At 56.8% G+C, this 24,464-nt stretch overlaps 5 protein-coding genes across 5 annotated transcripts; 1 reads left to right on the top strand and 4 right to left on the bottom strand.

Annotated features, from left to right (window-relative positions):
• Window positions 1-490: 490 nt before the first annotated feature.
• On the bottom strand, window positions 491-4,634 carry INS49_005960 (uncharacterized protein; the record flags this gene model as incomplete). The annotated part of the gene is made up of 6 exons (XM_043166735.1): window positions 491-534; window positions 592-2,586; window positions 2,666-3,671; window positions 3,736-4,088; window positions 4,218-4,405; window positions 4,561-4,634. The coding sequence occupies 6 exons, from the start codon at window positions 4,632-4,634 to the stop codon at window positions 491-493; spliced, it is 3,660 nt and encodes a 1,219-aa protein (XP_043027879.1).
• Window positions 4,635-8,192: 3,558 nt separating this feature from the next.
• Window positions 8,193-10,057, bottom strand: INS49_005959 (uncharacterized protein; the record flags this gene model as incomplete). Its single annotated transcript, XM_043166734.1, has 2 exons — window positions 8,193-8,684; window positions 8,738-10,057. The coding sequence occupies 2 exons, from the start codon at window positions 10,055-10,057 to the stop codon at window positions 8,193-8,195; spliced, it is 1,812 nt and encodes a 603-aa protein (XP_043027878.1).
• A 1,974-nt stretch (window positions 10,058-12,031) lies between these two features.
• INS49_005958 (uncharacterized protein) lies at window positions 12,032-12,975 on the bottom strand (the record flags this gene model as incomplete). The annotated part of the gene is made up of 5 exons (XM_043166733.1): window positions 12,032-12,172; window positions 12,238-12,495; window positions 12,558-12,618; window positions 12,684-12,898; window positions 12,949-12,975. 5 exons carry the CDS (start codon window positions 12,973-12,975, stop codon window positions 12,032-12,034), a joined length of 702 nt encoding a protein of 233 aa, XP_043027877.1.
• A 622-nt stretch (window positions 12,976-13,597) lies between these two features.
• INS49_005957 (uncharacterized protein) lies at window positions 13,598-16,392 on the top strand (the record flags this gene model as incomplete). Its single annotated transcript, XM_043166732.1, has 2 exons — window positions 13,598-15,989; window positions 16,046-16,392. The coding sequence occupies 2 exons, from the start codon at window positions 13,598-13,600 to the stop codon at window positions 16,390-16,392; spliced, it is 2,739 nt and encodes a 912-aa protein (XP_043027876.1).
• Window positions 16,393-17,467: 1,075 nt separating this feature from the next.
• INS49_005956 (uncharacterized protein) lies at window positions 17,468-22,980 on the bottom strand (the record flags this gene model as incomplete). Its single annotated transcript, XM_043166731.1, has 4 exons — window positions 17,468-17,862; window positions 18,105-18,294; window positions 18,990-18,997; window positions 19,827-22,980. The coding sequence occupies 4 exons, from the start codon at window positions 22,978-22,980 to the stop codon at window positions 17,468-17,470; spliced, it is 3,747 nt and encodes a 1,248-aa protein (XP_043027875.1).
• Between the last annotated feature and the right edge of the window lie 1,484 nt (window positions 22,981-24,464).

The following is a 24,464-nucleotide window of genomic DNA, read 5'->3' as shown; positions in this document are numbered from 1 at the left end:
GAAAGCAAAAAAGGAGAATTTGGGGCTCAGCCGTGAAGTGACGATTCAATCCAGTTCTTTTTCTTTCCAGGCGATGGCCGTGATGGTTCAGGGGACAAATGAGAAGCACAAGAATAAAAACAAAAATAAAAACAGAATGACTATATTTGGGGTATGGTATGGGATCAAGAATTTCAACACCGCGTTATGGACCGACCTCCCTATGGTTTTGGGGGAATAGAAAATCACCGCAGTTCGCTCGCTTCCAAAATGGCGACTTCCTCAAGAAGGCTGGCTTTCTAAATCAAACTGGCGCCCAACCGAGGCCAGAGTCAGTGAAGCAGATTAAAAAGGTGATATTGGGTCGTCAAGAGTTTTTCGATCACAAGAGTCGTTCGCTTTGCAAGACATAAGGAATTCCTCGGCTGAGGTGATGTGTGGGCCGCCGCCCGTCCGAATCGGCGGGCCAGTATGAACAGGTTGAGAGGGTATCTTTCGAGGCTTGTGTCGCTTATGACGCTGAAGAGATGTGCTTCTTGTGGTTTTCTTGGAGTGCTATGGCAAGAGATTAGTAAACTCTAACTTTGTTCTCCGGTTCTCGGGTGGTCTTACTGTGCAGCCCATTGAGCTGTCCGGCACGGTCCTGGAATGCGATTTGTAGGCTGGAACCGTCAATGAAATCCAAGCACACGCTGTTGGGAAGCTCCTGGAACTCGATCTCGGGCGCGTAGGGCGGCTTGAACTCGCTCAGGTGATACCGCTTAAGTTGCTTCTCCCGAATCGATGTCACACCCTGCACGGCGTTGAGGAGCAGGTAGCCGATCGTGTCCAGCGAGACCGTCCGTCGCTTCCACAGGAGGTTGTCGGGGAACTGCACGTTGACGTCGCCTAAAGAGGCGGCAAGAGGGGCCGCCGTGGGGAGTGAAGGTGCTGTCATGGCCCTGGGCGGTGTAGCTTTTTCAACATCAGCGACGCTTTCTTCAGCCAAGGTGGGAGAAATCGTTGGAGTCGACTGTTTGCGTGGGCTCAATGAGCTGGACAGACGTCGCATGAAGCGGCTTGCTCGGTTTCCCTCCTTTGACTTCTTGTCATCACCGGATTCGCTCAACTCACCCGTCGAGGTTGGTGACAGAGGATTCACCGGCGATGTCGCAGCATCAGGACCAAAAGACGTGCGCTTAGAGCTGATGCTCAGACGACCCATCAGAGAGGTATGATGTTGGTGCATCGATAGCGGCCGGGGCGTGCTCGCAGCGTCCTTGCCAACCATCGAGTCCCGGAGGAAGTCCCTGGCCATGGTCAAGGACGTGCGTTGCCCCGGCCGATGACCATCCCGAGGCTCATCACCGGCAGCCTGAGATCCAGCTTTGGACAATCGCCTTTCCTGGAGCGACTTACGTGGCTGGGGTTCACCCGCGTGAACAAGAGGCGTCGGCACCGGCGGCGCAGCGTCCGGGATGTGCTCCAACTCTGGGGTCTCCGCACCCTTCCGGTGGTCGACGATCAGCGGCGATTGCCTGAGCTCCAGAGGGCTGCTCTCGTGGTCGTGCGGAGTCTCCTGTGGCCTTGGGAGAGTCGGACCGGGGTCACGGACAATCCTGGCTGTCACCGATATCGACTCGGGCCTTCCCCTTGGTGCATTGCCGCCTTCGAATACCGACAAGCGACTGGCCACAGACCCAGAACGTTCCCGCGAAGGCTTGATAATAGCCTCAGGAGACGTCTCGAGCGAGTTACCTGGCGACCTTCCCCTCACAGAGTTTGCTCGTTCAAGCGCGGCAGGGGATTGGGCCCCATCTCTGATACTGTTCTTTCGGACCGAGAAGAACGCTGACGATGGCCGGTCCTTGGCAGACACGACGGGCAGGCCAGGTGAGGGGGGCTTAGTCGCCAGCTGCTCAAAGGCCTTGATGCGCGACGCAAGTCCACCCGAGAGCTTGCCAGGCGGTCGGGGCCCCAGGTGAGAGGCTGACTGCTGGTTCATTCTCGAGTGGAATGCTGCACCCTGTGAGACGGATCTCGCGGACGGGGGTCCGGCTCCAGGGGTCGGCTTTTGTGGGCTCTGGATCGGGCTCGATACGGTCCGCATGATGCGTGGTGTCGGTGGCTCGCTGGGCTGACCTTGTGAAGTGGCGGTGACGGGAGAGGCAACTGGAGAGGCGATTATGACTGGCTTGGCCTCCTGGGTGGTCGCGGACTGCGGCTCGCCTGCGGGTTGTCCATCCTCCTGTACTGGCTGCTTGTCGGGGAGGTCCAGGTCCGTATTGATGGGCTCAGGTCTCTTAGACCGCTTCTCGCTGGAAGCGCTCTCGGCTTCCATGGTGTCTGCTGCATTGGCTAGGTCCTGGTGGTCTCCATCAGGCGTGTCGGTCGAGGAAGTCACAATGGCTGGGATGGGGGAAGGAGCGAGATTCTTGCTGGAATCATGGGTAGAGTACTTTGAAATTGGGAGGTTCCATTTGGGCGGTGATGCGGCTGATCCGTCTTGTGTCCTCTCGGCAGCAGGGTCCACAGGGGCAGGGCCCACCTCATCAATCCTTCCAGGTACAGATGTAACCTCATGTGGGTCCGGACCCATGGGCTCCACGACGGCCTGGCCGTTCATGGCTTTGGCGAATTTGGAAGTTGGGATAAAACTATGTTCAGCAGGCTGGTCTTTCTGAACAAGTGTTGCCTTCTCTTCCACCCTCCCTTTGGGCGTCCTCTGTGTCAGGCTGCTGCTCCGTCTGAGTCAGTGGCGCTTGGGACACCTCTTGTCCCTCGACTCCCGGGCCGCTCTCGATTCCAGCGTCGTCTGGGCCGGCAGCAGGGGCTTCGCCTGGCCGTGCATCATCTTGCTTGAGCGTGTCGGCTTCTTGCGCGCTCCCTGTATTATTCTCATGTTCTTGTTCATTCTTGTCTCCTTGTCCCTGAATTGTTTCCTCTGTAGAATCTGACACGGACGACGCCTTGGTCGAGTCGCCAACTTCCGAGGAAGCACATATCGGCGAAGGTGGCCGAGAATCCGTTTGCGTGCGCACTGAGGCATGGTCGGTCGGGATGGTAGAGGAGTTATCGCCCTCGGACTCAATCTTGGTGAGGGACAGGTGATCCACAGCCTGGTCGTTTTCTGCAGAAGTCTGGGTCTCGTCTCTGGTTTCGGGCTTTTCAACTGCGGTCTCAGCCTCCTCAGGGTCGGCTGTCACCTGGACCGAAGGGACCGGGGGCGGTTGCGCGCTTGCCATCTTCTTCTTTTCTCGTAACTGCATGGCCTTCATAAGACGCAGCTTCTCAGGTGTCATAGTATTCTTGCTAGGAGCTGATATCGACGGCAGTGACTTGACCGACACACCGGAACTGGTGGACGGCCTTCCGCCGCTGGTGCGTGGTCGCAAGGCCTGGAGGAGTGAAGAGTCCCCTGGAAGGGGTGTCGTTGGCGTAAGGAAGGCGTTATCCCCAGGCTCCTCACTGATCACGGATGAAGAGTCGTCCTGCGTCTTGGTCCTCTTGGCTCCCTTAAAAGACAATTTGAGGCTCGCGGGCATGGACGCGACCGGTCGGACAGAGCCAGAGCTGCCTTGCTTGCCAGCCGGATCGATCGATGGGCGCGGCCCGAGCTTCACTCTTGGTTTGTTGTAATAGGACGAGGAGCTGTAGTAATCCTGCCGTGAGGACTGCGATGACAGGCGCCGGCCTGTGTCCGTCTCGAAGGACTTGGCCGGGGAGGCCGGTCTCGGGGCGCCGATGAAGGAGGGGGGTTCTGTGCTGCCAGCGAACTGTGATGCTTCTGGCGAAGGCGAGTTGCGGGTCGAGAGTGACGGGTGGGCCAGTGATAGGCGAGCGCGGCCGAGATTCGGTCGGGTCGATATCTGACTGATGATCCTCCTCCTCTTCTACCGTGGACTGTCTCTTGGCTGTTCTTTGTTCCCCTTCCTCCTCTTCAGCTATTTCCATCAACCTCCTCCGGCGCAGTGAGCTTGTGGAAGACGATGCGGACTCAGATGCCGTGTGCAGGGAGCAAGCCGCGGACAGCTTGGTGTCCTTCAGTTCCTTGGCCTCGGCGATGTCGAAGGTGGTGTCATAAGGGGCGAATCGCTCACAGACCGCATTAAAGTGGACGGCGAGTCGTGCTGCAGACGAGTAATGAGTGAAGAGGTCAGCAGGTCCTCCCTAAAAGTAAATCGCAGAGGCACGGAGCTGGGGTCCGTATACTGGACCGGAGCTAGGGCAACAAAACAATAGGGACGGCTGAGACATACCTTGGATTAATCGAGAACAGCCCTCGGGCAGGTATTTGATGATCACATTCCTGCGGCGGTATCGCAGGAGACCGAACAACGGCGACGTCTCTTCGTACTGGGCGATGTTGTTGCGCATGTCGACGGTGCCGCCATTGCCCTTGGCCAAGACGTCGACCTCATCGCGGCTGGTGTACTTGAGCAGGAACCTGTAGGCGGGCACGATTGGCGGGGTCAGCGATGTGTTTGCACAATTTGACGTGACATATGGCCCGGCGAGCAGGTGCACAAGATTGCATAGCATTGCGCATGCGCGGGGTGCGGAATCCGCCCCGTGTATGACGAGAAATTGCGCATCACGTACCATCCTCCGGGCTCAGCGACCGCGGCCTCGTAGGCTTCCTTGACGGCCGCAGCGTCCAGGCCATTCAGCGACATGTCTGCGAGCCAGCGTGGCGATCAGTACAGGGCGAGTGTCGCGTCGGATGGGCAATGCGCTACGACAGCCCAGCGTTTGTCGCCGGGGTTGGTGGCCGGACGAGAGCTATCAGTGTCGGCGCTGTGTGGTGGTGGTGGGGAGCAGGCGGGCTCTCGAGACCGGGAGTAATTTCAGGGGCGTGACTGGCGACGGGTGAGGTACTAAGCCGGGGCCGTTGGGCAGAGGCGGCAGACGCAACGGTCGCGACCATGGGTTCCTCTAGACTCTCCCTCAGCCAAAGTGCAGTCGCATTGGAGACGGCAGGCTGGGCGCGCTGTGTTTGGGGTCGAGGAGGACCGTGTTGGCGGGCAGCGGGCGGTGGGCAGTGGCCGGTGGGCTGGGCGTCACAGGTTGGGATGTCGGAAAAAAGACGTCGAGTGAGTGAGGGAAGGAGAAATCGACGATCGATAAGGAAATGAAAGAATGGGAGGCGTGCAGCAGCAATGCAGCAATGCAGCATGCAGGCAGGACAGGCCAGGGCCAGGGAATCGCAGGGAAGGACGGGTCAGGGAAAGGAAGACCAGGTTCAGCAAGCACGCCCAGGCCGGGATTGCGACACAAGGCAGGGCTGCACCGCGCAAGGGCAAGGTACGGCGAATCTTAAAACAAGGTTCCCGAAAGGAGAATTAAGAAAATGAAAAGCCTGGCGGCAAGCTGCGTCCCGCGGGAGCAGAGTGGTTTGTCGGAAAAGAAGCTCTTTGGGTAATTGTGGGGGAGAGATATGACAGCCGACGCAGGACTCGCTTCTGACTCGTCCGAAACAGACTTCCGTCTTGCAGCAGTGCTTGGTAGCAGTAGCGGCACCAGTTGCGTGTATTTGTGTATGTGTGTGTATCTATCTATATACCTAGGTCCCGCTATACGGCAGGAGAGCGATTGGATGATATCCTGGCCAATAACTCTCATATACACCGTAAATCACCGACGCGTGAGGCTGGCTGGCAACCGGACGTGACCGCGGCCGTGGACAGGGAAGAGGGCGAAGACAACAACCCTGGGACAGGCACATGAGCATGAGTCTTAAACTGATAATAATCATGGGTGTCAAGTAGCCAGTCCATGCCCTCTGGTTGACGACACCTTCCTGGTCTACTTTAGATAGACGTCTGGACTCTGGAGCCACAACGCGTTTGGAATCCTGGCGCTGCTTGCTCTGACAGGGAGCTCCCCTGTTGCGCCCGGTCTCGGGGTCCTCCAACTGGACTGTGCTGCTGTTGCGTGTACCTGGGTACAGACACACACTTGTCAGGTTGCCTTTCCCATGAACTGCGCCGGGCAGGCGTAAACCTCGGACATAAATCACCGATGGGACGGCACGCAGGGCCTGGCTGATTACAGAGGACTCAGTCCATGCCCGCCTCGCCGTCGCTGGACGTGCTCATCACCACCCTCAGACTCTTTTCGTACAATCAAATTTGCGGACAGACAATGTCGTCCCCACTAACAGGCACGCTCGCCCGCTCACTCGTCCTCCCGCCCCCTTTACAAGTGTGAGTTATTAGTTAGTGCCCTCCCCATATGCCCCCATCCCCTTCCCGGGGCCCGCTCCCCGCCATGAGAAAGGAACCGAATGCTTCTGAAAGTGATTAACAAAATGACTGGGTGAGCTTCAATTTCGCGCACGTTGCATTCCGCACCTGTCAACCTCCCTCTGGCTCTCCCAGTCCATTTCCAGTCATTGTCATTGTTTCGACTACACTGCTTGACAAACCGCCAGATCCCTGCCACGCGTGGGAAAGTATGACCTGCCGATCCACGGATCAACAGCAGGCCAGACGACGTGCATGCATGATCTTCCTTTTCACCCACATATTTCGTTGGCTAATAGCTAATAATACTGAGGGCCCCGTCCCCATCTCCATCTCCCCTCGGCTTGCTCTTGCTCATCTGCCCTCTGGGCCTCCAGGCACACTGGGGCCGGTCCCACGGGCTGTTGTCTCTGGTGTATCACTCTCCCATCACCGCACTGCAGCACCGTGGCATAACACCGTGCAATATCAGCCTTCACGGTACAGGCTGACAGTACAGCTCACTCACACCATCTGTCTCTTACCCAAACGCACATGGCGTGAGACCCTTCGAATTTCCAACGTGCATGAACGAGCATCAAATCGAGATAAAGTGACACGTCGCGCGCCGCTTCTCCACGCGGTTCGCCCTCCGCTTGGCCCCCCTTTGATACCATTCCGGCCCCCCTCCATCTGCCCCTATGAGAGGGGAAAAAAATCACCCCTCCCCCTCCTAAACCCGCAACGCCCTCTTCACCCATCTTAAAATTGGGTGAGCCCCATAGTTCGAAGATCCTCGGAGAGTGCGACGGAGGCCCACGGCGTTATTGCCCTAGCACCTTGCCCATCTCGCGCCTGGTGGGCGGATGAATTGCGTGGGTGCATGGGCGGATGGGATCGGATGGGATGGGATGGGATGGGGGCCATGGGGCCCAATGGATCACTGCCGTGCAGGTCCGGCAGCTCGGCCTGATGCGAGAGCGATCGCCCAGGCACAAACTCATTGCGCGTTAGAGTCTATCTGCTGTGGGAAGTCCGATCGGATGGATCAACCTCGTGGTATTGTAGCTGGCCCCTACTGTCCCTGTCTCGGTGACTAGTGAGAGAGGTATGCATACAGCCGCCACACACACACACACACACAAACACATTTACTTGTTAGAGTTCTCCCCTGAGACCGTCCCAAGCGATGAATGATGAGCAGGTGGTCAGTGCGAACGTCAAACCCACTCCACGCATCGAAACCAACCAACCCTTGGACCCCATGTGGCGGCATCGGGCAGGCTTGCCCTTCCCAGATCCCTGGGCTCTGGGCTCGGTTCCCCTTCTCCCCAAGATTTGGTTTGGTCCCAATTTGTAGAGCCGGATATCCATTGGGGGGTTTGCCGGATCACCCTCGAAGCCAGATCGGTGACGATGGTCATACAGAATATTAATAAAATGCAAAAATAAGTAGATCACCCATCTGTCATGCATCACGCATCGCCGTGGGAGGTCGCTCGCAATCTGGTTTCGGGAACGTTCCATTGAACACTCACGCCGTTTCCTTCTAGAAAGCTACCTTAAAGGGGATACAGGAAGCGCCCATATCAGTTCAGTCGGAGGTCTCACGGCACCAAAATAGAGAACAAAAAAGGCATAACGGCATACCTAGGGATGCTGAAAGCATATACATCACACAACTTTCATGTGCCCATGCCTCCTCGCCGGTAAAGCATAATGACAGTGACAGAGTTGTTTCTTCTTTGCCTGTGTCTTCCCTCTGCCCCTGAGCTTCCATTCCCTCCGCTGCAAGGCTCAGAGTCGGGCGGATCGGCCTGATATCCGACACTGTCCACACTCTTGTTTCTCTTCTCGCATCATGCCGTGTCCACTGGTGGAGCCCCCTTATTGCCAAACTCCTGCCTACGGTGCTCCTCAACGGCGCCTATTGATTGATTTGAGACCTGTAGAATTCCAAAAAGAAAGCCCGGAACAAAAATCTCATGGCGGTCCAACTCAGCGTCAAGACTATTTCGACACCGCGGCCGAGTTGACCTCTTTGGAGTCTACTGGCTTGCCTGACGCAGGGTCTGGAACCTCACCATCCATCTGCGCCGGCTCCTCCTCTACTGAGCCCTCAATCGCTGTCGGCGTAAAGGATTCTCCACTCTCGTCATCCAACGCGGGTATGGGGTCGTGACCTCTGCCGCTGTTGCTCGCAGACACGCCCACAGCAGGGCCACCATCTGCAATCTGCTTTTTCGCGGCGCTGACGATCTTTTCCGTCTCACTGATCTTGCTGCCCGAAGGTACGCGATCTCCTTCGACGCCAAGGCGACTGGCCCTATTTGCCTGGCTCTCCACAAGTGCGTCTTTGTCGAACCGAACGATCATGCACGACAAGTTGTCCGTACTGAAGCGAGCTAGTGCGTGGTCCACCAGCAGCTTCGCAGCTGTTGTCGCGTCTTGGACATTTCGGACAAGATCACAAGCTTCCTGGTCAGAGCAGACATCCCAGAGCTAGAGGCGCTGTCAGCAGACTTCAATGGACAGGGCAGATGGGTGGGACTTACACCGTCGCACGCAATTATGATAAACTCGTCGATGTCGGGTTGGATCACTGTCTCGGTGGTATATGGGTGTCCGGTGACCAGATCCTTCATGTATGAATCGCCAAGCGCCCGAGTTACGGCCAGAACGCCGTTGACCCGGCTGTTAAGGATCAGGCCACCGGCGTTGGAGATGCGCTTTCCCTCGTTCTCATCGCTACCCTTGTGGTCGTACGACAGACGCAGGGCCTTGCCAGAACGGCAAAGGATGATCCGCGCGTCGCCAACGTTGGCAGTGTACAGGACGCGTTGTCTGGAAGCGATGCCCTTCAGTTTGGCATGCTCGGCCTCTGGGTTCTGTTTGGCTTCAGGCTTCGCGTCGGCCCCTTCAGAGGGTTTCTCTGCCGCCTTGGCCAACGCCGGTGCGATCGACTGGGACCCGGTCTGAGAAGAGTTGCTCGGCACCCTATCCTCCCAACGCATCACCGCGACAGCTGCTGTGCAGCCGCTGTTCTTAAGTGGTAGCTTCTCGAGCTGGGTGTCCACGGTCGTAAAGGTCTGATCCAGCAGTTCCGGTACAGGCACGTTCGGGTTCTTTTTGATGACGTCTTCTAGTATGATGTGTAGCTTCTTCCCGCACCAGTCCGCGGCGAATGTGCCAGCGTGGCCATCGAAAATGGCGAAGTAGCCGTTGTCCGTCTCGATCATGCCCTCGCCACGGGCCTGCGAGTTGGTCTCGTCGGAGGAGGCTTGAGACTTGGCACTACCCGTCTCGGGAGCAAGAGCAGGCGCGGGGGTGTGGAGGAAGTTGTAGAGGAATGCGTGGGTGTCTTCCATGGTCCTTCGGCATTTCTTATTCCTATCTTCCCAAACGCCGACGCGAAATGTAGACCTGGGCCCTGGGAGTGACTCGCCGGCAGCGTTGTTGTGTTGGCCCTGGGGGACGACAAGAGACGGATCATCCTTGCCCAGCTTCTGGATGGGCGTCTGAGCTGTGGAACCCGCGTCGCTGCCGGACCTACCGCTCCCCTGGGCGAAATTGAGAGTGTTTTTGGCGCTCGCAATGAGGCTGCTGGCCTTTCCGCTTACACCACTGCTCCTCCTCTTAGGTGTGGCGGAGGTGCTTGGGGGGCTGCCATTGCCGCTGCGCTTCTCTCCGGTCGTGACCTGCTCGGTGTTCTTGGTCGGGATAGGAGAAGCGCCGCCGGAGCCGTTCTCGGCAGCCCCTCCAGGGGATTCAGGCGAGGGCGAGGGGGACTTATTGTCCGTCTTGGGGTTGGAGGATGCGGTGGTGTTGGGATTGCTCTCTGCTTTTGGCGAGGAGCCGGATGAGCCGCCAAACATCTTATTGAACAGCAGACCTCCGTGCGAGGAGAGACTGCGCCGCTTGGATCCTGCCAGGTTGCTTAAGGATGGAGGGGATTGAGGTGTGGGGTTTTTGTTGCTGTCGTGGCGGGATGACGTTGTGCGGGTGCAGGTTAGCAGGAAGTGGTGTTGGGCGCGTAGCGTTTTCGTGTCCGTCCCTGTGTGTGCCGTGTCGTGTCGTGTCCTGTCGCGGGGTGTTGATGATGGGGAAGCCGAGACGGTAAGAGTGTCCAAAGCCTGGGAAATCCTTGTCGGGCTTGACTTGTGTACTGCGGTGAGATCAGCAGGTGGGTGTGGGTTTGAAGATCGTGGTTGCTGTAGGAATGCGGGCAGTGATGTAGGTGTGCAGTTCGCTGGTTGCAGGGCGAAGAGTCCCCGCGGTAGCAACGGAGCGGAGCCAGCTGCGCAGGTGAACTATAGATAGACGACTGAATCGGGTTGCGGCCTGGCAGCCTGGGCGGCGGGCACGCACGGCCAAAGGGGCTTGGACTCTTCTCACTGACCTCAGTGACCTCACGGGGCGATGGCTATCAGTAACAACAAGCTCACAGTCAGATAGCAATGCAGACAGGCTAGCAGTCAGCTGGGTGTCAGTGTTCTTAGGTTCGAGGTCCACGCGTGCCACAATGGGCAACTCGGGGGTGGGGTCTGGGGTCTTGGGTGACAAAAGACTGGATGATGTAATGATGCAATGACGCTGGGCGACTAGGTTCCCATGTAGGGGTCCTGGTTTCAAGGGAGCTTGGGGCGTGGACAAGCAAGTGCGAAACAAATGGCGGGTGTGTGGGCGGGTTTGTTTGCAGAATCAAAGGACTGGCTGTGGTTGTGACTGACTGAATGACCGAGTGAGGCACCTACTGCATACACAACAAGGCAGGTATCGGGTAGGCAGGTTGGTGGAGGAGGGTGGAAGGGTGAAAGGCGGAAGGTGCAACGGATTGGGCTGGAAACTGGAAACTGGTTGACATTCCTAGGTCAGTCACATACACAACGCAACGGAAGCACACACACAGGCACACAACACCACCACACCAGCAACAGCAGCGCTTTCCTAGTCTCAATCAGGTTGGCGTATAATGCCGGACCAGGCTATTCTACCCAACACTCTCACACATTCGTTTAGGTACCTATGCTGCAGCATGCAGCATGTCAGGTGCTAATAAGCGCCGCACAACTTTAAAGCGGCAAGCATCTGTATCCCCTCAGCTCCTCCGGCCAGTGGGATTCCTTGGACTGCTACCCAGCCAGGTATGGATATTGGCCTTGCTGAACACCAAAATGCAACTGCAGTGCCAACCTCGTCATCACATCACCTGGCACACACACCTACCCACATAATATGCTCTTGTGGGTACGCGGCGGGCGGGAGCTATGGAAGCTACTTCCCACTTAGTCCCTAGTAGACTGGTTGACTATATAATTGTACAACATGTCAGGCACCCTCATGCCGCCCAGGCAGCTCTGCATATGTAGGTACCTACCTACCTAGGTACCTAGTAGCCTAGCACACATCTGCTGCCTGGGGAAGTTACTCTATGAACTTTTTGGACTTTTGAGTAATTGTTAGACATCTGGCTGGATTGGCGATAAGTGAGAACACTCAGTCTTCGCAGGCTTTCCTATCCCCTTTGGCTAGGGCAATGCCACATCTCCAGTTCAACAAAAATTCTCTCATAGATGGCAGCAAGCTGTATTATTTTGCAGAGACTCAGCCCGACTCAGCCCCACTCATGAGAAGACCAATCCCAGGCTGGAGCTGACCCTGACACTGAAGCTTGAGCGGAGACAACAAGAGCTCGAGTCATTGCTTCCCATCACAAGAAGTAAAAACGGTACTGCCTATACCTGCTCCCCGTGGGCAAAATCCTCAACGCCAGCATGTGATATCACCGTCAGTGAGGTGAGCTTCTCATTAGAAATGCCACTGCCATGGGCTGGGTGTTCCAGAGCGCATCATCTCCTCAGACTGTCCAGGCGAGCCTGGAGATCATCATCGCCAGGGTCAGCTCCACCGCCGCCACCACTGCCAATCGCCTGTGCTACCTTGCCTTCTGGCACCGCGGTGGTCGGCAGGCCTGATGGTGTCTCGCCAAGCTGATGAGGAAACCAGTGAGTCAGCCATGTTCATGAGCGACGGCCAGTCTCGTGGGGGCACTTACGGATTGGCTCAGGTCCACTCCGATCTCCTCAAGGACCTGTTCGACGACCTCGTCGCCTTCCTCCTCCACGCCGGTGTCCATAGCGTCGTCGATGGCATCGTCCATCATCTCCTGACGCTGATCCATTATGTCGTTCTCCCTCTCGAACTCCATAGCTATTCTTTGTAATTGGGGCAGGTTCATGCTCTTGTTCATGCTGCCTAGTGCCATCGTGGCGCCCTTCATCGCCTGCATCATTTGCTCATTCGTCCGGTAGGTCTACGCAACGCAAGTCAGTAATTGCTATCCTCTTTCTAGTCGTAAGGCCAATGTTGGTGTACCTGTAGGCGCAGGGATATCTTCTGCAACTGGCTCCGCATGCCGTAGAACTTCTCGATGTACCTGTAGAGACAAGGATCAGCCAGTGTTCCGTCTCACTCATGGCTCAGCGGTAGGGGCGACGGCACCTCCTCGTCCGGACAAGATCTTTAGCCTGGATCTTCGCGGCGCCCATCTGGTTCTTCTGCGCACTCTGCCTGATCTGCGTGACCAGCGTCTTCTCTTGCTTCTCCAGCTTGACTCGGACCTGATCGAGCTCACGGATGGCCTTGTCGAGAGATCGCTGGTTCTTGCGCAGCCGCTCGGCGGGCGTCATGCGCTTTCCGAATGCCCATTCTAGGATCTGCAAGCCAGGCCTGATGGTTAGAAAGTGAACCTCGCCGTCCTGCTCACAAACTGTATGCTGCTGCTCACGTTCATGGCGCCTGAACCGGGGCCAGGGTGTGGGTGCGTGATAAGGTCGGTATCGCGCTATCAGTGCATGCGGATGGTGATGTTGTGAGCGACGGTTCAACGAGACAACAGTAACACAGGTCGGAGTGGATCGAAATCGTACGGGGGACACTGGGGATCAGTCTGCCTGGAGGTGTTGTATTGTTGTCGATGGAGATCAGCGAGAGGTGCGTTCGTCACCGACAGGAATCCAAGGTTGACAGTCGAAGTGTTCCCACTTGGCGTCCGGCCGGGATAGGCTGCCGCAAGCACACGCCAAGGTCCCGAGGTCTGGGCTTGTACGTACCTGCTTGCGCTGCATGCTACAGCACGTAGGTTTGCTGCAGGCCAAATGTTCCGCAGCGGGAAGTCTACTTTGCCTGCTGCTACAGTGCCGCTGCCTCGGCGTGCTTATGTCATCGAAATCCGCCCCGACCAACCCATGGATACCGACAAAAATCGTGGAGCCATTCGCCTCTCGTTGCATGAAGTCACGGTATTGAAGCTCCATTCCGCGAAAAATAAGAGTCATCCTTGGCTGTCTCCTTTGCTCCATCCCTCCCACCATCCTCCCTCCGCCATCACCTCCGATGGACACCTACGAATCACAATGAGTCAAGACTACTTCAACGGCAAAGGCAAGTCGCCCGTGGCACGACCCGACGACGAGCCCTCGAATTCCGATGACGTCTCGAATCAGCCCAGCGGCAACGCGAGACCGCCCGCGTACATGACTGTCGGGAGTGGGTCAACCTCCAAGCACGCGGCACACCTGCAGGAGCTGCTCGAGCGCGACTCTGGTTACGGCGGCTCTGTTGCCAGCGGTGGCGTTGGCAATGCCCTCCTGCCCGGCTCTCCCGCCTGGGACTCCGCGACACACGCAGACACGCCCAACTCAGCCGGCTCCGACCGTCGCATGCAGCCGAGTGCCGTGCACCAGCTCTGGTACAACCAGCACCGCGGGGCCCTCAACCGTGCCATCAATAGGGTCATCGATCTTCTGAAGGAGCTTCAGCAGGAGAATGTAAAATGGCCCGCCCACTATCCCTCCGTCCAGCGCGCCGAATCCGACGTCGAACCCACGTCGCCCTCGAGGCCCAGATACCAACAAACCTTTTCCCACCTCGACGACTTCACCGGTGCATCCTCCTCCCCTGCTTCACCACCACCCATGAGGCGCGCCGCCACATGGGGAGAGGACCCTGCGGCGGCCGAGTCGAGCAGGGCAGCTGAGAGGCGGCCGGCCGCGGAGCCCAGACTGGTCACTCCCCAGATCGCCCAAGAGTTTTCTGTGCTGAAGCTGGACCTCAAGCTGGGTGCTCTACATCAGACGCAACTGGTTCACTCTCTGGAGAAGGGTTCAATCGCTGCCCTCCTTGACGGCAAGATCAGCTCCAGCATCAAGCACTTGTTGAACCTGCGAGAGCGAATCGAAGATACAGCCAGCAAAGTTTTGGTTACAGGTGATCTAAACGCTGGAAAGTCCACTTTCTGCAACGCTCTGCTGAGGAGGAAGGTCCTACCGGAAGACCAGCAGCCCTGCACGAGCATCTTCTGCGAGGTTTTGGATGCGCGGGAGAACTCGGGCATCGAAGAGGTTCATGCAGTCCACAAGGATGCTGCGTACGACCGGAATGACGAGACAACATACGACGTGTATGCCTTGTACGAGCTTGAGAAGATTGTCATCGACAACGACGCCTATATGATGTGCAAGGTCTACGTCAAGGATGTCCGAACTATCGACGAGTCATTGCTCAACAATGGTGTCGTCGACATCGCGCTCATCGACGCACCTGGTCTCAACTCGGACACGACCAAGACCACCGCCGTGTTCGCAAGGCAGGAAGAGATTGACGTTGTGGTCTTTGTGGTCTCAGCCGCCAACCACTTCACCCAGTCAGCCAAGGAGTTTCTGTGGGCAGCGGCGGCAGAAAAGGCATATCTTTTCATCGTTGTCAATGGCTTTGACATGATTAGAGACCAGCAAAGATGCCAGAAGATGATACTCGACCAAGTTTCCGGCATAAGCCCAAGGACCTCCAAAGAAGCACAAGAACTCGTTCATTTCGTGTCCAGTAATGCGATCCCTGTGGCCCCATCTCCGCCGGGCGGCCCTGACGGAGGTGGAAGCGGCAGTTCGAGTGGAGGTGGCGGTGGTGATGACCCAAGCGGCGACCCCAAGGGCAAAGGCAAAGACAAAGAAAAGCTCCGGGACTTCCAAAATCTCGAACAGTCCCTGCGAAGATTCGTATTGGAGAAGCGAGCACGCTCGAAGCTGGCACCTGCCAAGCACTACCTGCTCAACATCTTGAACGACGTGAACTCCTTGGCGAATGTCAATTCAGAGGTTGCTCAATCAGAGCTTGAGCGGGTGGGCAAGGAGCTCCGAGAACTCGAGCCACAGTTGGAAGCGAGTAAGAAGGCCCAGAACAAGATTACTGATGACGTGAACCACACGATAGACGAGACGTGCGACGACGTCTATCAACACACACGCAGCAGTCTCAACCTGGCAATTGTGCATGCCGATGAGGATCTCGACGTCCCTTACCCTGGACTGTTCCAGGCATTCGACTATGCTGAAAGTCTGAAGGAGGCAATGTTGCACGGTATCCAGGCCTGTGTCAACGACTGTGAGGAGTATGCACGTGGCAAGGCTGTCGGTGGCGTCAATGCTATCAAGCAGCTCGGTATCCTGCACCTAGGCAACGAGTACACCGGACTCAACTTCCACCCGGATGTGATGTTCCGGCGCAGACGCGACGTCTTGGCTAAGCAGATCGACATCCCGACCGAGCTGTGGGACTTTGTCGACTGGTCGACTTTGATGCAGCGTCAAGAGAAGGTGGCTGGAACGGGCATGGCTCTGACAGTGGCGACAGCAGTTGGCACCCAGATGATCGGTGGTGCTGGCTGGATGAACCACGCCTTGAGCGTAGCTCGGGTGATGGGCAACGACAACCTCCGCCGGATGATCATCCCTGGCATGGTTGTTGCTGGTACGTGACTTCTTCCCTGATACATTCCGTGGGGCTCATACTAATAAACCTCGCAGCTGTCGCCGCCGGCGCCTACGTCCTCAGCCAAATCCCCCATTCCCTGCCCCACCGCCTTTCCACCAAAATCTCGGCCCAGCTGGAGGCATTAGAGTACGCGCACAACAACGCCAATCGCATATCCGGCTCCGTGCGCAAGGTGCTGCACACGCCCAAGGACCACGTCGTCTTCAACCTCCAGCGGTCGGTGGAGCAGCTCGGCAAGAAGCGCGAGGAGACGCTCAAGGTGAAGAAGGAGAGCAGCGACGCGCTCAAGTACTTCACCAACCTCACGCGGGACAGCGCGCAGCAGCGGTCCATGGTCGAGGCCGTCGACCTGGAGAACCACCCCACTGGTGTGCAATGAATGGACCTTCGACAAGAAAATAAACGGAGGATGTCGGGAGCTCAATGGACTTTTTTTATTTGATGACGTCGCTATGCAAAAAATACCCCCTACTCAGTCCCTTACAGGCTAGTTTTCCCTTACTTTAGAAAAAACAAACAGCACATCGAACGGCGTTCTAGAGAATGAAGCTATCATATGTACTATGCTCCTTCTCCCTTCCTCTATGTGTATGCGGGTTTCAGTGAACTGCGGTGAGATAGTGATGACGTTGGCACGAGGTTAATGTGTGACGTATACAAGGACGAAGGAGAGGTTGAAATCCCAGTTCCCAGTCTTAATACATGAAAGCAAAGATTTTTGTCCTAAATGAGATAAGTCCCCGTAGCTTTTTCAAAACGGAAGATGCTTGACGCGCGGTTTCGACTTCAGACGCATGTGAAGATTATGGCATGCTAAGCTCTCGGTTATCATCTCACCGCAAGTCTTAACGTCACTGGGTCGCGCGAGAATCACAAAGCCACGATGGTGCTGAAAAGGCCAAGTGTAAAATGACGACGGTGGTCAGATTTTCCATAACTCCGTTTTCCCCTTTTCATTACCTTCAGCCGGTCCTCCAAACCAGCCGAGGCGTGTTCATGCAAAAGTAGGAGAAAAAGAAGAAGAAAGGGTTTATGTAACACGAGAACCCTCTCGCAGCCTCATTTGGGAGAGATGAGAGTTCCAAGTCCGCCCCGTTTGAACCTTGTCCGGTTACTTGCCATGCAGAGACAGGCTCCAGCTAATGTACACGCATGTTGAAAAGTCTCGCCTGGCATCCTCGCGTTTTCATTCGTCGTCCTCCCGCGGGACAGTGCTGCCCGTCGCCGACCTCATCGTTTCATAAAGGTGTGCTCTTCAGATGCAAGTCGTTGTGCAAGTGGTAAGGAACCAACCAACCCGTTCCTTCGTACCCAAACCGACGATGATTTTTGTACAATGCGATAATGCAGACCGAGCCTCTCTTGAGGACTCACCACAATGGCCTTCAAGTTGCCTGACTTTCCCTTGGTCCGTCTTCGCGCTCACTGAGCGAAGAAATTCAGTGAAGGACCGCTCACAGGCCAGCAGCCTTGACCTCGACGCCACCCTCCTTGCCCAGGGCCTGGCCAACAACATCAGCGGTGCTGCCCTCGCCACCGGCGCCACCGGCGGTGAGCACGTCGGCGCCCATCTCGCGCATGCGCACCTCCTGCTCCATGGCGATGACCTGCTGCTCCTCGGCCCAGCACAGGGCAAAGGGCACGCCGATCAGCAGGGCGGAGACGGAGATGGACCACATGGAGCGGCCGGCGAAGAAGATGACGCCCTTGACGACGCGGTGGGTGGCCTGGTACTTGTTCCAGAACCAGGAGCGCGTGGTCGGCGGGATGATGTCGCGCAGGGCCGAGATCCGCTCCGCGAGGGTCTCTTGCGACGGGTCGTAGTCGGAGTCGTTGGAGATTTCCGAGTCTGTCGTGCCGCGCGGCGGGAGGTTAGTCTGGGACATGAGATATGATGGCTGAGGGAGAGAGAGGTGTTGGAAATCGAAGGGCAGACGGTGAGTTTGTCGTGGGAGGCGAGGCTGCGGGTGCGGTCGGTGATGGTGATGCTTTCAATTTTTTGACCGATTGCGTCACAAGCGCACGGCGCGCAAAGGCGGGCAGGCGAGCATGCTGGGAGGGCTGGAAAAAAGCAAGGCAACCAAAACGTACCAGTATCGGTGAAGTCGCCATCGTCCTCCACAGGGCCCTCCTGGGCGTGCTGGAAGTGCTCGTCCTCTACCTCGACAAGCTGCACCATCTTGGCTTCGGCGTCGAAGTCGTCGACAAAGTCGTAGTCGGAGTCGGCGTCCTTGGTTTTGACGTCGACGTAGCTTGCCTCGCTCGGTTCGGTCGCTGGCTGCTGCCGGACCGTTTGCTGAACTTGGCGGTCGCTTTTTAAGAGGCCGACGGCGATCTCACACCAAGTAATTGGGGATAGGAGGTGGTCTGCAATTGAGGGTTGAGGAGGTTGAGGTGCAGGTCGAGGAATATTGAGCTCCCAGCGAAAGTATCTGAGTCTAAAATCCATCATTCCAAGGTTGCGCACGGGCCATTGAGACCCATAGAATGAGACGCTAAAGACACGCCTGGGCGTGTGTGCATCAATTGACAAAGAGGGCCAACGCTTTGGGTGGTGACGAACTTTGGTGTTCAATACACGTAGTATGGAGTTGTTGTTTTCACTTTGGTTCATGCTAGGCAGCTCAACTTCGGGGGTACAAAAGAAAGACACTGACGACTAAGCAGAGCACCGGCCGCGATGTCTGAAGGGAGGCACCTGCCTCACTGACCCAGCTCCCGAGTGCCACACTATCACAAGACTCAACACTTGCTTCCAATGACAGAGAATACTGAGCACGGACGAGATCAACAGCTCGTGAATAGAGATGTCTTTGGACTTATGACACTACGTAGGCCTTTTGCGGAACATGAAGACTTGCCGCAGGAAGCTATCTGTAGAAATACTGTCACTAAGAGCTACTACGGGGAATTGAGACTACAAATGCCAGAGCAGTGTCAACCAAAAGACTGCAGCAAATGTGTCACTAAACCTACGTTTTGACCTGTGGAGATTAGTGAGAGGTTTTAGCGCCATGGTTTCCATGAAACGACTGTTGAGTGTACGACTGAGAACTACAGAACAAACCACTTCGCGTGAGCTGGATGTTAGATGTGGAATCACACAGCGGGAGGATTCCTTTTCTTCTTGATCACGGTATTGCGGATGACTTTAAGTATTGCTTGGATTTGAGGTGAAGAGGGATGGTTGTGGGGAGCCATGGAGAATAAACTCGCTGTGGTAGAACTTAGAAGTCACAATTGCTCAGAATAGCAAAATGACAGTTCCACTCCGTAGAAACTACATAGACACTGCATCGCTGCCTGACAAGTCCAATTCAACATCAAAGTCCATCTGCAAAGGGACCCAAATAGGCTCACTTCTTGCATTCTACATACGCAACGGCCTGAAGTACCAGAGTGGAGAACCTGCCTGAGATTGGGAAATCAAGAAAACATCAGAGTACCAGTCTAGACTTTAGAATACATTAACTATGCGTAACAGGGTTTACCACCCAAGCTCATGCCCGTTCCAAGCTCATGCCTATAATAAAAAGAAGATATTGCTACAGCCGAAGAAGTTCTTGCTCGACGTCTAAAGAAGAAGCAAGCCATCGTGAATCCCCATCGCTATGCAATGAACAGGCCCAGCCGAAAAGGACTCTCAACAGGCGCGTCGAACCTCAGGCCGGGCCAAGACATTAAACACACAATAACAGGCATCCCCAAAAATCTCACTCACGAAGGGTGGGTGGAAGCAGCTCCAACATCACACGCGGGGGGCTCTCTCGTCCGTTCACTTGCGCCCTCGCTCCGGCTCGGCAAACCTGATACCTCGCCGCGCAGGGGGCACCCTGGGCGTGTCGTCGTCGTCGCTGTCCTCCTCGTCATCCGCATCGCCACCCGCGCCGAGTGCCGCCTCCCTGCGCCGCCTCTCGGCGGGCGTCTCGGCGGCCTCGCCCTCCTCCTCGTCGCCCTCCCCGCCGCCGAGCCCCTTGAGCACCGCGAGCCTGCGGCGCCGCTCGACCGCCGTCTCCGGCTCGTCGTGGCTCGGCGCGTCGTCGCTGTGCCGCCGCTCCCCAGGCGACACGTTGCCGGAGGAAGATGACGAGCCGGGCGGGGACGCGCGGCGCGCGGCTGCCGCCTTGGACGAGCTCTCGCGCGAGGTGTCGTTGTCTGCCGAGTCGGGTGAGAGCCCGCCGGCCATCGCGGCTGGGGCGGCGGGCGCCTTCTGCTTCCGCGAGGAGCTGCCCGGCTTGGTGGAGCTGCCGGCGGCCGGCTGGGGCGAGCTGATGGCCTTGCCGCGAGCGGACTTGGGCTCCGTCCCTGCCGTGCCTGGCGTGGTGGCCTCCTGCTTCGCCAGGGTCTTGACGCGCTCCGAGGCCGTGGACTGCTCGATGACCTCGCGCCGCGTGCTCTTGTCCAGCTTGCGCACCTCCGTGATGAAGTTGTCCTTGGTCATGCGCTGGCCCACGCCGTCGATGGTGAAGCGGATGTGGAGGTCGTCCTCCATCTCCTGCTCGGCCACGTTCTTCTTCTTCTCCTTCTGCGCCTCGCCGCCTCGCCCTCCCAGGGCCTCGACCCACGTCGGCCTGCGGGCTACGCCGGGCTTGCTGTCCGACCTGGGCCGGCCTTGAGGCGCCTCAGCAGTTGTGGCGCTGGATTCGCCGGCTTCGTCTGGCTTCGGGGTGCCCTTGATCAGGCCTCCCATGCCCATGTACTTGAGTCCCTGGCTCATCGCACCGCTGCCCTCACCCTTCTGGGATGGCAGCTCGTACTTCTTGACGACCTCGCCGTCCTCGTCCTCGACAATAATGGTGTTGCCGAACTGGTACGCGCGGGCTGGCTCGTGGCGGCGCTCATTCTTCTGCTTGTCCTTCCGCTTCTGCACCTCCTCGTCACGCCAATGACCAATCCTCTTCTTCAGCCCATCGTAAGTCCATTGAGACGGTCCCGCCTCCTTCTCCAGCTTCTCTTTCAGGTCTTGCACCTTGTGTTCCTTGTATTCCTCCTCGATTGGGGCCTCGACAGCGATCACGTCACCGTCGCGGTTCTCAACAATGATGTGATCGCCTTCGTCGTAAATCTCAATCTCGGATTGCCTGCGATGAGAACCACCTGCTTCTCCCGACCGTTCTCTCTCTGCTGCCTCCTGACTGGCCTCTTTCTCCAGCTCTTCCTCGGCTTCATCCTCGGCCCTCTCTATAGCAGCACGTTTCTCGGGATCCTCCATGGTTGAGCCCCTGCGAGACGCTGTGGGGGTCTCCTTGTCTTGGTCATGTGGAGAGTGGCTGTCACGCAGAGTGGTCGATGTCTGCTCGCTTTGGCTTCGTCGTTGCGGGAAGATTGCCGACTGAGACACGGGGCCGCCGGGACCGACGCCGTCATCCCACTTCTTCCTGCGTCTGCGTGCTGCAAGTGACGATGCGCGGCTTCCCTGTCGGCTCGGCTGATCTTCCTCCTTCTGACGTCTCAAGAAGTTGCCAGGATATCCAATTGGAGGCAAGGTTCCCGGGGGATAGTCGGGCATTTTGAGTTCATCACCCTCAGTGTCTGACATGGTCCTGGCTTGCGACTTGGATTGAGATGATATCCTAGGCAGCCTGTTCATCCAAGATGGTCCATCCTCGGGAGCCGTTGTGTACGACATGGTGATGGTCAGGGTGTTGATCCGCTTGCCGAGCGTGAAGACAGCTATAGATGAGCCGTGAACTATGATGGACGAAATGACCATGAACGTAACTATCGGCCACACAAGAGTGAGCAGATAGAAATGCGGAGTGTTCACATCGGTTGGCACGTCAGACAGAGGCACGGGCTCGTCATGTTCCAGCTCGCCGCGTGCAAGGATGGCGATAAAGATTGCGCCGACTCCGATGGGGCCGAAATGGCCGGCAAACAGGGCCTCGCGCCACGTTTTTATGTCTGGGATCAACGGCTTCAGTGCCATCATGATGGGGATGCGGCGGAAGAAGATGACAAATATCGCTATGACGACGAGCCTCCACGGCGTCAAACCCAGGGCCGCGCTGTTGTACTGCTCCCAGGGGATGATTGTGCCAAAGTAGACAAAGTATGCCAGGTTGATGAGCAAGTCGATGACGTTGGATACGTGGGATTCCTCGGTCTTGTTCGTAAACCAACCGTCGTTGGAGAATCCCACACCGCACGCAAAGCCGACCAAAAGATCATCAACACCCAGGATACTGCCTGACCCGGCGCACCACAGGGCCAGCACAAAGTAGAAGACAAGGAAACTCTCTCGGTCGATCAGATCGTGCTTCTCAGCGTACTTGATGCCATGCCTAGCGAAATAGCCAATAAGAAAGCCGTACACGGCGCCAAAGATACACTCGTAGAGGATAGTGTACACAATCCAGTGGAAGGTGACATCCTTGGCTGAGAGCTTGTCCTGGATCAGGTAAAGGGAGAGGTAGACGAATGGGAAGGCCATGCCGTCGTTGCAGCCCGACTCGGCGGACAGGAGGTCTCGCAAATGCTTCGGCACACGCTTGGCGAACTTTCCCTTGCCAACGACCGAGGAGGCAAGGACAGGATCGGTAGCGGTCACGCAGGCTGCGACGACCAGACTCTCGAGCCAGTTCAGCGTGGGCACCATCCACCAGACAAACAGGCTAGTGATGAGCCACCCGAAGGTCATGACCGGGACAAGGAGGAAGACGACGGATTTCCAGTGCCTCTCCATGTAGAACTTGGGCAGTTCGACGCCGATGGCGAAACACTGCACGACCAAGACAATGCGGGAGAACTCGATGGTCACGATGTCGGTACTGCCCCATGACATGGGGTTTATGAGGTCGGCCGCATGAGGCCCGAATATGATTCCACAAAGAGTGGCGACGGTTGCTTCACCGATGTAGGCTCGCTCCTTGATCACCGAGGAGCAGAGCATGAACAGGCTGGTGAAGCCACCGAGGATAATATACACCAAGTGTGGCTTGGTGATAGACAGGTGGTCCCAAGCCATGTTGGCGGCTTAAAATTGGGCACCTGGGGGAAGGGGGGTGTGAGGTCCAGGAAGATGGTTCAGGCTCACAACGCGGCTTCCTATTAAAATTTCGAGGGGTGGAGGCTGTCGTCGTGGACGTGCGTCAGCCAAAGAGAGCCTTGCAGTGGGCTTGCGACTCCCCAGTCGATCGATCGTGGCCCAAATCCGAAGGTCTGTCGATACATGAAAATCGCAAACGGAAGGCCCAGCGGGAATATTTCGTATCTGTGAGGCGAGCCAGACCGCGCGAGCCGAGTCACTTGGTTCTCGTCGCGAGAGAACAGCTGTGGGGCGGTAGCAAAAAGCTACAGCAGCGTCATCGACGTCGGAATTGTGGGTTGAGTTTGGTCGAGCCGGGTCGTTGACTTTTGTCTCGAACTTGGCGCGGGATTGGCAGAGCAACAGCAGCACCGAAAACACACACTGCGCGGTGACGTCCTATCAGGCGGTAGTCCAATGGCCCGGTAAAATGGTTCGGTCGAAAGAGAACAATGTTTTGCGACCAGGCTGTTTTGGGGTTCTGGCGCCGAGGATGGAGAGAAACCCTGGAAGGTTCGGCCTCGGTCTGCGAAGGGAGTGTTCCCTTACCTATATAATCCGAGTGGCCAAACGAGAATCAAGCATCAGACAGTGAGAGAAAAAACTTAGTCCTTGCCCATGCGTTTGTCTGTCAAGGTTCTGGTTCTCGAGCGATTACTGTTAGCTGCATGTTATTGATTATTTTAGTGGCAGCGGATGGGCCCCAGAGGGTGGGGACCCCGACCGCCACTGGAGCTGCAAGCAGGGCGGCCCCTGAACAATGCTCCACAGCGGCACGGCGGGCGTGCTGCAAGTCTTCCCACTTCTTCCCACGAGGCGACGCACATTGGCCGATAAGCGTCGACGATGGGAGGTGAGCACACTGTGATCCTCCTGCCCTTCTTACACCAAGAGATGTTGATCACATTTCACACAAGACCAGCCAACGCCGAGTGCATGCCAAGGTCATACAAGCACCACAAGCATCCCAAGCATCACAAGACCCAGAGATGAAGCAAGATGAGATAGATCGAGGCCCAGCGGCCAGTACTCTACCCTACCCAATACTGTGCTTTGCATCCACAGTTGTTGGTTGGGCTGAGCCTCGGAAGTCCGTGAACCATGAAGCTGAAGGGGACGGTGACGGATCGCGAGGAGCTGTGGGGCTCCAGCACAAGCGAGAAACGTCCATCCTGTGGGATCAGTTCTTGTGGTAAACAACCAGCCTGTTGTTGGATCCAAGAGATCTAAAAGAAGCTACTCGGCAGCTGATGCACGCCGCCCTGGCTGCTGCTCATCCTTGTTGCGTGGTACAGCACTTGATATCTATCTATATCTCTCCGTGCCGCTCTCTGAAAAGTGACGGTCTATAAATCACAACACCACGGCACGGCAATGAATGTACCCCAGCACGACATTGCTAGTCTGCGCATGTGGACGGTTGC

Source organism: Diaporthe citri (genome assembly GCF_014595645.1).
Source record: "Diaporthe citri strain NFHF-8-4 chromosome Unknown scaffold_2, whole genome shotgun sequence".
Lineage (NCBI taxonomy): Eukaryota > Fungi > Ascomycota > Sordariomycetes > Diaporthales > Diaporthaceae > Diaporthe > Diaporthe citri.
Note: the sequence above shows the minus strand (reverse complement) of the source record. Positions and strands in the feature narration are given on the sequence as shown.